Source organism: Equus quagga, unplaced genomic scaffold (genome assembly GCF_021613505.1).
Source record: "Equus quagga isolate Etosha38 unplaced genomic scaffold, UCLA_HA_Equagga_1.0 153_RagTag, whole genome shotgun sequence".
Taxonomy (NCBI): Eukaryota; Metazoa; Chordata; class Mammalia; order Perissodactyla; family Equidae; genus Equus; species Equus quagga.
Genome location: NW_025796915.1, coordinates 6,791,611 through 6,805,653, shown reverse-complemented (window position 1 = coordinate 6,805,653; position 14,043 = coordinate 6,791,611). Strand labels below are relative to the sequence as shown.

General features: G+C 39.8%; 1 protein-coding gene across 6 annotated transcripts in view; it reads left to right on the top strand.

Moving 5' to 3' along the window:
• Positions 1–13,378, top strand: part of LOC124233132 (kinesin-like protein KIF23) — a 28,971-nt gene extending 15,593 nt beyond the window's left edge. For 2 of the 6 annotated variants that reach the window (XM_046650265.1, XM_046650263.1), the window contains 13 exons: positions 2,363–2,442; positions 2,527–2,646; positions 2,869–2,995; positions 3,331–3,489; positions 4,498–4,655; positions 5,344–5,517; positions 5,814–5,993; positions 6,298–6,609; positions 9,786–10,016; positions 10,963–11,045; positions 11,235–11,313; positions 11,964–12,034; positions 12,752–13,378. In XM_046650265.1, the coding sequence (XP_046506221.1) occupies positions 2,363–2,442; positions 2,527–2,646; positions 2,869–2,995; positions 3,331–3,489; positions 4,498–4,655; positions 5,344–5,517; positions 5,814–5,993; positions 6,298–6,609; positions 9,786–10,016; positions 10,963–11,045; positions 11,235–11,313; positions 11,964–12,034; positions 12,752–12,767 (1,790 nt within the window). In that variant the 3' untranslated portion in view covers positions 12,768–13,378. The remainder of the gene's footprint in view (positions 1–2,362; positions 2,443–2,526; positions 2,647–2,868; positions 2,996–3,330; positions 3,490–4,497; positions 4,656–5,343; positions 5,518–5,813; positions 5,994–6,297; positions 6,610–9,785; positions 10,017–10,962; positions 11,046–11,234; positions 11,314–11,963; positions 12,035–12,751) is intronic. The other 4 variants (XM_046650267.1, XM_046650266.1, XM_046650268.1 and 1 more) reach the window with 3 other exon arrangements.
• The last annotated feature ends 665 nt before the right edge of the window (positions 13,379–14,043 follow it).

Below are 14,043 nucleotides of genomic sequence, written 5' to 3'. Positions count from 1 at the left end.
AGCTGAGGTGTGTCCCCCCTCCCAGTATGGATGCATTCAGTCTGGAAGCTCCCTGAACCCCATGCTATTGGGATTTTTATGGAGGCATCCTCATGTACCCAAGATCGATCATTAACTCCATTTCCAGCCTCTCTCACCTCTCTGGCTGAAAATTCCAAGCTTCTCATCATGGCTTGGTCTTTCTGGTGACAAGCCCCCATCCAGGAACCACCCAGAATCGCCTCATTAGAACAAAAGATGCTCCTAGTGCTTTTATCGCTTAGGAATTGACAAGGGTTTGAGGAGCTCTCTGTCAGGGACAGGGTCAAAGACCAAATATTAGAACAAGAGATGCTCCTGGTGTTCTTATCCCTTAGGAAATGACAAGGGTTTTAGGAGCTCTGTGCCAGGAACTGGGGGCAGAGACCAATATATATATTTTCTATTATCTCACAGGGCATATGACAGTGTCAGGTTTCCAGAGGTGGCACAGTTCTGAGTGAAATGTCTGGGGTTTGGGCACGGCTGTGCAGCTGCACTGGTAAAGAGATAAAGATTTACTGCGTTGAGGAGGTCAGGCCCTCTGACAGCACGTGAGGGTGACCCTCCTCATAGATACCTAATGACTCAGGTGCTGGCATGCAGGAGGAACATTTGAAGGCAGCAGTGAGGACCAGGAGCACGTTGCTGGCCTCCCTCTGCTCCCATCCTTATAAAATGTCAGGCATTAGAACACAAGCATCTTTTACTCAAAAAGGCTGCAGGGGAAGCACTGCCCTTCGGGGAATGAGGGTGAGGTTGCAGGCCTCTGCATCACTGTGCAGGGTGAAGCGTGTGGACCTTCTCAGATAGTATTTCTGAATGTATAACGTAAAGTACACAGGATTACAAAGGAAACCCATTAGACCAAAACGTGTTTTTAAAAGTATTCTTAAAACATTTGTCATACGGTAACTTATGTGCTTCTTTATTGATGCCTTAAATAAAGACCCACCAGCAGGTCTAATAACTATATAATTTCAAAGCAATGAACATAAATATCTTGAGATCTGCAATAAACTGTAATATGCTATAAAAATCTCTGATGTCTATTGATAAAAATCACAGGTACTAATACTGCTGTGTTTTTTTGGTCTACATTCATAATTGGAGGAATTGCTAAATTTCAGAGGTCAGTAAAGATAAAGATGTAGTTTATTTCCTATCTAAGTATGTGGACTCCCTGAAATGTACCCATGGACAACATGGACCCCAGGTTAAGAACCCCTGGCCATTAGGGAGACAACTGGATCATTCTGTGAGAGGTCCGAGGATGAATGAAGTCTGTTAACAGGAATATGGTTCCGGAGAGCACAATGGAAGAAGAAAGGGCATTGGGAGCTGGGGTCAAGGAAGAGAAATCGTGCATCAGGGAATATTACAGGGGTACCGATGAGCTCTGAATTTTGAGAGGTGGCCAAGGATGAAAGTGTGGTGGAGTTGGCTGACCTTAATCAAGGTTCCAAAATGAGCAAATTCTTATGTACTGTTGGGGTCTCTGAGGTGAAATCTCATACATTACTGGAGGCCTGATTAATCTCTCAGACTTGCCTTGGCTTAGAAATCCATACAAGAGGGTCAGAAGTAACAAGCAGGGGCTGGCCCCATGGCCGAGTGGTTGAGTTCGCACGCTCCGCTGCAGGCGGCCCAGTGTTTTGTTGGTTCGAATCCTGGGTGTGGACATGGCACTGCTCATCAAACCACACTGAGGCAGCGTCCCACATGCCACAACTAGAAGGACCCACAACGAAGAATATAATACAACTATGTACCGGGGGGCTTTCGGGAGAAAAAGGAAAAAAATAAAATCTTAAAAAAAAAAAAAGAAGTAACAAGCATGCCACCTAAGAAATGCTCGGGTAGATGTAGAGCAGACAGAGTCAGCTGGGGCCTAAGACACTTGACCGTCAGGAACAGGGGCCCCTCTGCGTGCAGGGGAGACTTCAGTGTCTTGAGGGAGCCAACTGCTGCCTGAAATGCTCACGCTTTAGAGAAAATATTTTAATATGAGGAAATTAAACATCTGCATCTAATATACTCTTTCACAGAATTTTGGATTTGGAAGAAATTTTATGGGTCATGAAGTGTCATGTAGCATCGAGCGGAGAGTCCTTTTGACGGACTCCCTGAAGGACGGTATTAACTGCTCCTGAAACACTGCCATTAAAATACCTGTGAAATATGCCCGACCATGCATGGACAGCTCTTTAAATTGAGCCGCTAAGATCTGTTTTTGTAATTTCCATCTAATCGTTCTATGAAGTAGGGATTTTATAGGCAAACAGACCACACTGCCTATTCTCTTGTTGTTTTCAAATGTCTTCTGTGTGTATTTGTCTGTCAGGTAACATTAACCAGTCACTCATGACGCTAAGAACATGTATGGAAGTCCTACGAGAGAACCAAATGTGTGGGACGAACAAGGTGAGCACCAGCCTCTAACTGTTTGTATAGATTCATTTGTGTGCATTTTTGGCCTCATGTTTTTGGATTTGAATGTATTTATAGATGGTTCCATATCGAGATTCAAAGTTAACCCATCTGTTCAAGAACTACTTTGACGGGGAAGGAAAAGTACGCATGATCGTATGTGTGAATCCAAAGGCCGAAGATTACGAGGAAAGCTTGGTAATTTTAATGTATTTATCTTATAAAGTCTCAGAGTTTCTATAGAGAAAACTAGTATTTGGATGTGAAGGATGACATTTTGAATGTGTTTTAAATTGATGCAGCACCATTAGTTAGAGAAGTGACCTAATGACCGATCTCTTATTGTTTCATTTAGTAGTTTCTGAAGGACTTGGATATGCTTATTTGTAAAAAAAAAACTCCATTTGTTTTGTATCTTAGCAAGTCATGAGATTCGCAGAAGTGACCCAAGAAGTTGAAGTAGCAAGACCAGTAGACAAGGCAATATGTGGTTTAACGCCTGGAAGGCGGTACAGGAACCAGGTCCGGGGAGGTCCAGTTGGAGACGGTAGGATTTGCAGTTATGTCATTTGCCCACTCAGTAGTCTGTCTGTCTGTCTGTCTCTTTTTAAATCTATTTCATATAAGAGAACTGTTTACTTACCTTCCCCTCAAGAACCAAGTGCAAAAAAGTCTGAACCAAAGTATAAATGAGATTTTCTTTCTACATACTCTAACTCTCAGTTTTAATTCACTTTCCTTTTTTATAACTCTCATGGGTAAGGAAGCATGGTTATGACAACTTGAAGTACACCAGTAACTGGACGGGGGCTCCCATCACAGTGTTCAACTTGTTTAAATCAGCTGCTTCTCTCCTGTCTAACTTTTTATTATTCAATACAGAACCGCTGGTTACGGAAGTGGTTTTACAGAGTTTTCCACCTTTGCCATCCTGTGAAATTCTGGATGTCAACGATGAGCAGACTCTTCCCAGGCTGATTGAAGCCTTAGAGAAGCGACATCACCTACGACAAATGATGATTGACGAGTTTAACAAACAATGTAAGGGCAAAAACGGTGTGCAGTCGTTTAACTCCCGACCTTCGCAGTGAGTCTGGTCCTGTGGCGGGCTGGATCTTTGGGGAACGGTACTTGGTCTCTGCGCTTTGCAGTGCTCAAGGCTTTGTTCAGTTGGACTGACAAACTTTCCCCACAGCTTTTTGATATTCCAAGAAAGTAAGAGAAAAGAAAAAAGTGAGTGTGTATTCTCTCCTTTTTTAAAATTAACAGCGGTGGACACAAAGGAATAGTAGCTACTTTGTTTTCAGTTCCTACTAGTTACTTCTTTGCAAGACACTTGACATATATCACATCATAATAACTGTGTCTTTGTGCAGATTACTTAATCCTCTATTTCTTAGTTTCCCGGTCTGCAAAATGGGGATTGTAATTGTTCCTACCTCAGAGGGTGTTGTGAGGATAAATGAGATAATGTATGAAAGTCACGTAGAACACTGAACAGTCTGGTACACAGTAAGCGCTCAGGAGGAGTGAATCTACTGTTTTTACATCATCATCAACTCATTTCAATCTTCATAAGAAAGGTGTGAGATAAGTGGTATTTAAATCCCCATTTTGAAATGCGGAAATGTGCTTGGGAAAATTAAGTAAGTTGCCCAAGTCACATAACTAGTAAGCAGTGTACTAGGGATTTCAACTCAGATCTAACCAATCCTAAATCTAGTGTTACTTCTGTTAGTGTCTGTTGTCCCTATGAGGGCTGGGAAGGGGATGCCATGGCGTAGTGTTGTTCACTAAGTCGTGTTTCTATGTAGCGTAGAAAGACGCAGTGTTTTTCAGTCATAAACAGAAAGCTTCTCTGCATGTCTGTTTTGTAGATTTGAGAATCAAATTCTAGATTTCCTTCCAAACGTGATTTATGATGATAGATTAACTCTCAAAGAGAGATTTGCTGAATAGCTACATTTTATTTATTATTGGCTAATAAAACTTGATTTCATTGGTTATTTTGGAACTGGAGTAAACTTGGCATGCGTGCTTTTGTTTCAGCTATTACTTTTAAAGCTTTGTTGCAAGAATTTGACAATACTGTTTTAAATAAAGAAAACTACATTCAAGGAAAACTAAATGAAAAAGAAAAGGTGATCTCGGGACAGAAATTGGAAATAGAACGACTGGAGAAGAAAAATAAAACTTTGGAATATAAGGTTTGCTTTGGCGTTATTATAGGGGATGTACGGGCTGGCCGCTTGGCGCTGGTCTTGACGTAGCCATTCTGCTTATGGGCCTGTAACCACTGCTTGCTGAGAGTTATCACTTGGTTAGCTACTAATCTTCATCCCCCCCAAAGAAGAGGAAATGGGAGTGAAAAGCATAAAAGGCATAATGTACCCTTTAATTTTATGAGTTAGACGTTAGCAACTGAAGAGAATGTTCTCTGGCTCAAATAGGTGAGCTTCCTAGGGGGCTCTCTAGAGATTAGCTTTGATTACAGTTGCTTTTTGGTTTATTACTGTGTAATACCTGCTTGTTCTCTCATTTACATCCTTTACAGAGGGGTACATATTCATTCTAGAGAGAAGCTCATCTCAGCCAATACAGTGTTCTCTATTCTGAAAATAGCCTAGAAAATAAAATTGTAGCCTTAATTTTAGGGGAAAGTAATTTCCACATGAAGTCAATCATAACTTCAACTTTCAGTGAGGAACTTGTTTAAAAGTTCTCATTTTTAGGAACGGAGGTAGGAATTCAGATGAAATTTTAGAGGAAAACGCTGTCTCTGTGGTTTTTCTTTTCACAACTATGCTTGCATAAGCAAATAATTAAAAAGATTATTTTATAGCTTCATGAAATATTTACACACCAAAAACTCAACATAATGGTCTCCCTTCCCAGATTGAGATTTTAGAGAAAACCACTACTATCTATGAAGAAGATAAGAGGAATCTGCAACAGGAACTGGAAACCCAGAACCAGAAACTTCAGAGACAGTTTTCTGACAAACGCAGATTAGAAGCCAGGTTGCAAGGCATGGTGACAGAAACAACGATGAAGTGGGAGAAAGAATGCGTGAGTGCCATTCCCGTAGCGAGACCTCCGAGAGGGACGACGTGTTTCACAGTGTAGCGTTCTGAGCATCTGTGCTTGGGGCGTAGGGTTTAGGTGGTGGCGGCAAAAGCAGCCACTATTCGGTTCATTCTATTTCCTTTCTCTGCCCTTAAAATTCATGACAAATGAATTAAACTTATGAAGCATAGTTAACTCAGGAAGAATTGGAGAACTGTCATTTATAGGAAATAGTGTTCAGGTAATCTGGTACACTCGTGTGGTATAACTGAAGTGGAACATACATTGATCATCCACAGGAGCGTCGAGTGGCAGCCAAACAGCTGGAGATGCAAAATAAACTCTGGGTCAAAGATGAAAAACTGAAACAACTGAAGGCTATTGTTACTGAGCCCAAACCTGAAAAGCCGGAGAGACCCTCTCGGGAGCGGGATCGAGAAAAAGTGACTCCAAGATCTGTTTCTCCATCGCCAGTGCCTGTAAGTTATTTGTAGTTGTGTTGTAATGTAGTACTAGAGAAAATTTATTCAGATTAGGTGACTATTTCTATGTGATCAAAGTTTTGTTTTATATTTACTATATTTCTCAAACTTCTGTTTGTAAATATTTTTATTCTATTTATAAATATTTTTAAATTTAGTATGAACAAAGTACAAATTTAATATAAAAAATTTAGTAACAGTACAATTATAATGTTTTCATGTGCTAAAATTATAGAAAAGTATTGAATTATTTCTCTCAGTTTTTCAGTCTTGCTCATTAATTTTTCTTCAATTTTTTTAGCTTTCTAGTAACTATATTGCTCAGATTTCCAACGGCCAGCAACTCATGAGCCAGCCACAGCTACATAGGCGCTCTAACTCTTGCAGCAGCATTTCTGTAGCTTCCTGTGTTTCGGAATGGGAGCAGAAAATACCTCCGTACAACACACCTCTCACTGTCACATCTATCGCAAGGCGTAGGCAGCAGGAGCCAGGACAAAGTAAAACTTGTATCGTGTCAGACAGAAGGCGAGGGATGTACCGGACTGAAGGCAGGGAGGTGGTTCCTACCTTCAGAAATGAGATAGAAATAGAAGAGGATCCTTGCTGCAGGGTCAGTGCCAGATTCTTTTAAAGCATTGTAGCAATAGACCTTAATCTTGTTCTTGTGTAACTTGGTTCAGAAAGCTCACCGGAAAGATGGCTGAGCTCCAAAATAATAAAGGTCTAATGAAACATCAGAATCACCCTGAAATTGAGGCCTAGCTTGTCATCTGAAAAAGCCTATCTGGCAATAGAAGTAATACCTCGTGTTGAGTGAACGCGGGTTCGCCAGGTACCTCCAGAGGAACCTGTGCTTTTCAGTTGCATAAGCTAATAAACATCCGCAAAATCAGTGAATATGAGTGTCTCAGAGCACATTCTCCATTTTTTGCTTTTGGTTTCCCTTCCCCAAATTAGATTTTTTGCTGCTTTTGAACTTTTTATTTTTAAAATTGTTTTCCCAAACTTTTTTTATTTTTTTTTAAGATTGGCACCTGGGCTAACAACTGCTGCCAATCTTTTTTTTGGTTTTTTTCCTGCTTTATCTTCCCAAACCCCTCCCTGTACACAGTTGTATATCTTAGTTGCAGGTCCTTCTAGTTGTGGGGAAACTTTTATTTTGAAAAATTTCAAGCCCAAAGAGAAATTGAAAGAATGGCACAGTATCATTTTTCCCCCAACCTAGATTTACCATTTTAAATGGATTTGTGAACATTTTTTCTTGAACCCTTGAAAGTAAGTCATAGACTTTGTGACACTTCATCCCTAGGAGTAAGGACACTGTCCTGCATAACCGGTCTTTACAACACCTAAGAATGGTGACGTTAACAGAATAGATAGCCTCTAATATACAGCCCATGTTTGCGTTTCCCCAGTTGTGAAATGGCTTTTGTTTTTTCAGTCTATGACCCTATCAAGGTGAATGCATTACATGTGGATATTAGGTCTCTTCAATCTGTTTTAATATAAAAGCCCCTTTTTGATTTTCATGACATTGACTATTTTTGAAGAGTCCAAACCAGTTGTAACTACTGAAGGCTTACATGTCCAATAAATTGCTTTTAATCTCAAGACCTTTATCTCATTTACAAGGCCTCTGCCTCATTCAAGGGTGTTTAAACAATTTCACGTTTGTTTTCTTCTTAAGGATTAAAGTAAAGTTTTCCATTTAATCTGAATAAATGGACCAAGTTAATATTGTGAATTTACATTCAGTAAAATCTTAATATAGTTCTTTTAGAAGTTTTCTTCTAAACAAATTAATCTTATAGTAAATATTTGCTTTAGATTTTCTGGTATAATTGAAGGTGCAGACAAATTTCATTTAGATGGCTTCATTCCTGATTATTAAGGGATGGTGATGAATTGCAAGGTATTTACCAAGGCAACAGATGATTTGAAAGTCTCTTAAGTTCTTTACTTTGCAGATTTTGCTTTAAACCTTTTTATGGAGCAAATTATGGTGACTGGTCTTTCTGATCAACTCTAATAAATCCCCTTTATTTCATGGAAGTTTATAGACTGGAAACGATTCAAGACCTGCTTATGCCTAATCAACATTAATATCTAATTTGGCTATGAGATATTTAAGAGGATTTACTAGAGATCCTTTAACTTCTCACTTGAAATCAAAATTTCTTTAGAAGTGCAGCAGAAAAGTTTAGGCTAGTTATCTATGCATCTAAGTTTGTTAGTCAAAAATTATGTCAGGTGGACTGAATTATACTTCAGTGAGGAAGAAACTTTAAATATCATTTATTTCATAAATGATAGTAGATTTTAAGGACTGTCACCTTTCTGAAGCTTGTTTCAGAATGTATTTATGGCTAAATGTGTTTCAAGAAAACCGTCACCTTTGTGAAATGGTAGATTGTGAGAGCCAGATGGTCTGTCGGTTAATTAAGCCATTTTAAGAATGGACAGTCTCCTGCTTGCTGTGTGGCTCGGGCATGCTTAGTGGCAAACTGTGTTGCCCATGTTGATAGGATTGTGATTTGTCCCGAGGGCCTCATTTGCTTCTTATAACTATGTAGGGGAGATGCTTCAGTTCTCCAGATAGGCATCTTGAATTGGGATCTTCCTTCATACTTGACCAGCTTGGAAGGACTTGGCCTATGACAGGCTCTTTCATTTGCTTTCAGTTTTACAAACAGAAGATGTTTGTAAAATCCCAAAGATACTCATTCTTTCAAACTATTACCTATGTCCTGTATGTGAAATATTTTTTCTGAGGCTGAATATGCTAAATTTAACTTACCCAAATTTATATGACATTTGACTGGAAGCAACTAGTTTTTTATTGTCTGATTGAGACTGATTTGAACACTACATTCTTTATTTGGTTCTTGAAACTGATGAAATGTTTGGGGGGAAAAATAGTTGGTATGTTTTAGCCATTATTCTGTGACCTTTTCATGAAGTTCTGTTTTGAGATTTTAAAATCTTAGCTGAAAGTACTCAGAAGTACTTTACATTCTTTTAATCATCTTATACATAAGGTTCTTATACCTTACGCTCTTGAGCATTTTGTATACACAGCTCCATCAGCTTTTTTTTTTCGGTCTTTGTATGAGGAGTGTTCTCTTTTTTGTTGAGAGGGCTATGACACGTCTAGGGCTTTTATTGATCTTATTGAAGCTTTAAACATGGTTGTGGACCTAACAGATTACCTTACAATCCCAGGCACAAATACTGGTTTTTGATTGAGAATGCAAAATGAATTATTTGTACGAAATACCACCTACACAGGAAAGACTAGCAGCAGTACCAGGATTTTTCCTTCCATTCTTTGTTGAAAGGGAAGCTCCCTGGTAGGATATAGTCACGCTCTGCTTAATGACGGGGCTATGTTCTGAGAAATGCATCATTAGGCGACTTTGTCGTGTGAACATCACAGGGGGCACTTACACAAACCTAGATGGTGTAGCCTACTACACACCTAAGCTATACAGTACTAATCTATGGAACCACCACTGTATATGCGGGATGTCACTGACTGGAATGTTATGTAGCACATGACTATATATAATATATAAGCTGGTGTTAAAAGATGTTTGTTGGTTTTTGTGTTTAAAACCAAGGAGAACATTTAAATTGCTTGAATGACATTTAGCTTTGGAAAAGGTTCATGCATTTGTTTTGATACTGCCACAAACTAATGTAGCCAAACCTGCTGCACTTCTAATAATATGCTTAAGTTAATTCTGGGTTATGCTTGTTTCTTGATTCCTCTTTCAACCTGATCAGAACGTACCACCAATTCGTCTCCGACACAGACGATCACGCTCTGCAGGAGACAGATGGGTAGACCATAAGCCTGCCTCTAACGTGCAAACTGAAACAGTCATGCAGCCACATGTCCCTCATGCCATCACAGTATCTGTTGCAAATGAAAAGGCACTAGCTAAGTGTGAGAAGTACATGCTGACCCACCAGGAACTAGCCTCCGATGGGGAGATTGAGACTAAACTAATCAAGGTAAAAACAAATGTACACAGGAGAAAAAATATATATAAAAAAGGCAACTTAACAAAAAATTCTCTACTCTTTTATTCTTTGGATGACACACAGGCAGTGTCAACTGGAACGTAAATCTTTTTGTTTGTTAGAAAACTCGCTTAGCTTGTGAACCCGCTAAACTAGGACTCAATCTGCTTTCTAGTGAATGCGACTTAGATTCTCAGGTTTGTTAGAGGAACCCCAGATCTATTATGTTTATTATTTTTATTATTATTATTTATTATTATTATATATTCTTATGTATATTTAGTTTTAACTGCTACTTAAAAAGTAAACCTAAACAAAAAACCTCCTACCTCTGTCTTCTGTCAGTTCAAGATAAAAAGCTCACGTTAAAATTTGGCCAATCAAAATTACTTAGTATTGAGCTACTCAAAGCCCTTTCCCTTGCCTGAGAAGAATTTCCTTTGATCAAAGAGTCACTTAATAATCAGGGAAGTAAAAGACAAGACTGCAAAAAAAAAGTTTTTCATTTCAAATTCAATTTAGAGGATAGTTCTTATTATAGTTACAAGTAAGACTGCACTGTCATTTGAATATGAAGGGGATGGTGCACCCAGAGAAGAAAAGATAATGCCTTAGAACTTGAGACATTTCTGGGAGATCTCTTGATCCTTAGCCTACATTTTAAATTATAGGTTGAACAAACAGGAATAATTTTTTTCTGCAATTAAGAACGTTACTGATTAGATTGCATTGAGCTTCTTTGTTTAGTGAGAGAGAGATACATACTCCAATTTCTAGAATATTTTAATAGCACAGACCCAGCAGTCCTAAGCACCATCTGGTTTTGTGGATGGGAGTCTGCATAAAACAGTGGAGTGTTAAATTCAATTTAAAATATATATGTATGTTTATCATTTGGATGTACCAAAGTAACAGTGACCTTTTCTCTTGGCTTTAGGGTGATGTGTATAAAACAAGGGGTGGTGGACAATCTGTTCAATTTACTGAAATTGAGACTTTAAAACAAGAATCACCAACAGGGTGAGTGATCATCAAGTGTATCTTTTCAGAGGGCTGTTGTTTTCTTAACTGCTCATTCCTGAGGAACAGACTATCCTAAAATGTATTATTAATTCTCTAAAGCAGTGTAAACAGTAGTTCCTTGGTTCTAATATCTTTCCTGTTCTTAGATGCAAAAATAATTGTTGCATCGTTTCCCCTTTACCATAGTCGAAAACGAAGATCTTCCACAGCAGCACCTGCCCAACCGGATGGCACAGAGTCTGAATGGACCGACATAGAAACAAGGGTAGGGGTAAAAATTATTTGTCTGCTTAGTAAAATCAGGGGTTTCATGTTTTAAGCCCCATGGCTGTAGCTTTTCATGCTCTCCGAGGCAGCTGAGGTCTGATCTCACATTGCCAGTGCAGCATAGGCCTGTTCCTGGCAAACCCACAAAGGTGTCTGTATCTCTTTAGGACTGGTCTTACTGGAGCTCTTCAGTTCAAAGCCCCTGTTTGCAGTGTAGAGGGATAGGGCCCAAGAAGGAAGTCAGAGGCTGTCACCCGAGGGTAACAAGAATTCACATCAAATTGATGAGGATCTTCTCAGAAGCAGAACTGCGCTGTGGAAGTGTTATTCCTGCTGAGGGGCTCCTGTGGAAAGGGCACGGGAAGGTGGGGGTCAGGAGGCCAAGCTCTGGCCACCAACTTTCTCAAGAACTCCTCTTCCTTATCTAAAATGAGGAAATTAACCTGGATGATCTCTAAAGACCGTCCCAGCACACAATTTTTGTGGCCTATGTCAAGGAAACTACACGTATCTGACTGGTGCTCTAACCTGGGTATCTTCACTGAACTAAAGCAGTGCTGGACTTCACCTGGCGCACCTCTCTAAGCAGGACTGTTTCAGAGATTGCTGAGAGGGGCTGATCCTTCCTTTCTGTCCTTTCCCTCTCAGTGTGCTGTGGCTGTGGAGATGAGAGCGGGCTCTCAGCTGGGACCTGGCTATCAGCATCATGCACAACCCAAGTGAGTCCTGACTCGTGGGGGCCTCTGTGTTCTCCCTCCGAGTATGTGCACCACCTCTTCGCCCTGCCATCCACTTTGAGAGCAAATGTGTGGTTGTGGGTACCCCTGGACTCTCTGGGCCCTCCTGGCAGACTGCACCAGGCAGCAGCAATGCAGGGAGATGGATCACTTCTGTTCACATGAAGCTTCCAGAGGCTGAGCTGAGGCACTTGTGAGGAGAGGAGGCTAAAGGCTTTGGTCGGGGACGACAGCTCTCCCTGTAATTCATTCTCTCCTGACTTACTCCTTGGTCTTGTTACAGCAGTAAGTGGCCACGAGAATAGAATGGAATGGTGGACATCATGGTAGAGAAAGGACTCACATTGTGACCTCTTCCATGAAACACATACCCAAGAGTCTGGCCCATTCTTTTTCCTTATTCTTAAAACCCCTTTCTTTCCAAATATTTAGCTACACAAGCCCATTTGTCCATTTTTAACACATGTATTCCTTAGCCAATTTGGGAAATCACTGCAACAGGATAAAAGATGGGACGTCCTGTTTTTTAAATTTAATACCAGATAAGTATATTTTATAAGTTACTTGCTTTCTTAGAAGAGCTTGAACTTTTTCCATGATAAAACAGGAGTTCTCTTAAAGCCCTCCCAGACATTCAATTGCTACGAATGTGTTATTGATTGCAAAATTCAACACTAAGTGCTGGTTTTCATGTTTTAGGCGCAAGAAGCCATGAACTGACAGTCTCAGTGACGAAAGAACATTTTCATTTGCCTTGGTGATTTCTCCAAAGCTATGCCAGGAGTCTTCTGAGTCATCTTACAGATCTCCAGCTTTGTTGAATATCACAGACCTCAAATACACACCACACTGGCCTAGATCAGAGATTTCTCTATGGTTCCAAAGACCTCTAGGATTCAACAAACTATATTATATTCCTTGCCATATTTAATATTAATAGCAGAAGATTCCCTTTTCTCATTGCCGTATGAACTTTTTTATAATGCTATTTTTTCCTGTATATTTCTTGTATACTTAAACTAATTCATGTGAGTGTTCTTCTTGGGTGATTAAGGATCAATATATCTAGATCACACTTTATTTTTTATTGTGACTTTTCCAGCTCTTGTCTAAATATTTCTTAAGGTTTATAAACAACACAAATGCTGCTATTGATTAGCTGCAAGAATGCACTTTAGACATATGACAATTCAAACTTTCAAAATAAAGGCGTCAGTGACTGGCCAATAAGAAACCATTTTAGGAAGGTGTTTTGAATTTTCTATGTATATATTCCCTTTCTGACATTTAGATATGCCAAAAGAATTTAAATAAAAAGCACTATGAAATACGAAGTTGTGTGATAGTCATTTAATGCACACTCCAGCACCTAGCATCATGCTTTGCATTTAGGTGACACTCATTTGTAGGATGCCTTAAAAGAAAGCACTAGAAAGAAGTTTCTCTCTGTTTTAGGGCACAAAGGAACGGCTCTGAAAGGGAATACTTCCCCTGCCAAGAATGAGGAATCTTCTCCCAGCCCGCAATCCTTCACATAACAGACTGTGTTTGACTTGGGAATCTTCCCTGTTATTGCTTCATTCAGTTGATTTAGCAAGGTTAAAAGGGCAACATTCATAAATTTGAGTTCTTGATATTACACCTAACTTAAAAACATGTAAAATGTGGAGGAGAGCATGGCATCAGCATCATGGCAGCATGAGTTGTTCCTTTTTTCTCTCCCCTTATTTTATAACCAATTGGTCATTCATAATGGAACAAAAATGCCTCTGCATATGACACTGGAATCTCCAGGAGATTTCTACCCACCTGTGATGCAGGAGGCAGGGAGGTACGTCCCCAGAGGAGACTGGATCCAAGGGAGTTGGTGAGCCTGCCCCACTCCCACTTGCACAATTGGGGAAAAAGTGAACCAGGAGAGTGCAAAACAGGGTGGACACGCCAGGAGATACTTTGTGGAGGTCCAGCCAGCCTGATGGGAGGACCAGGCA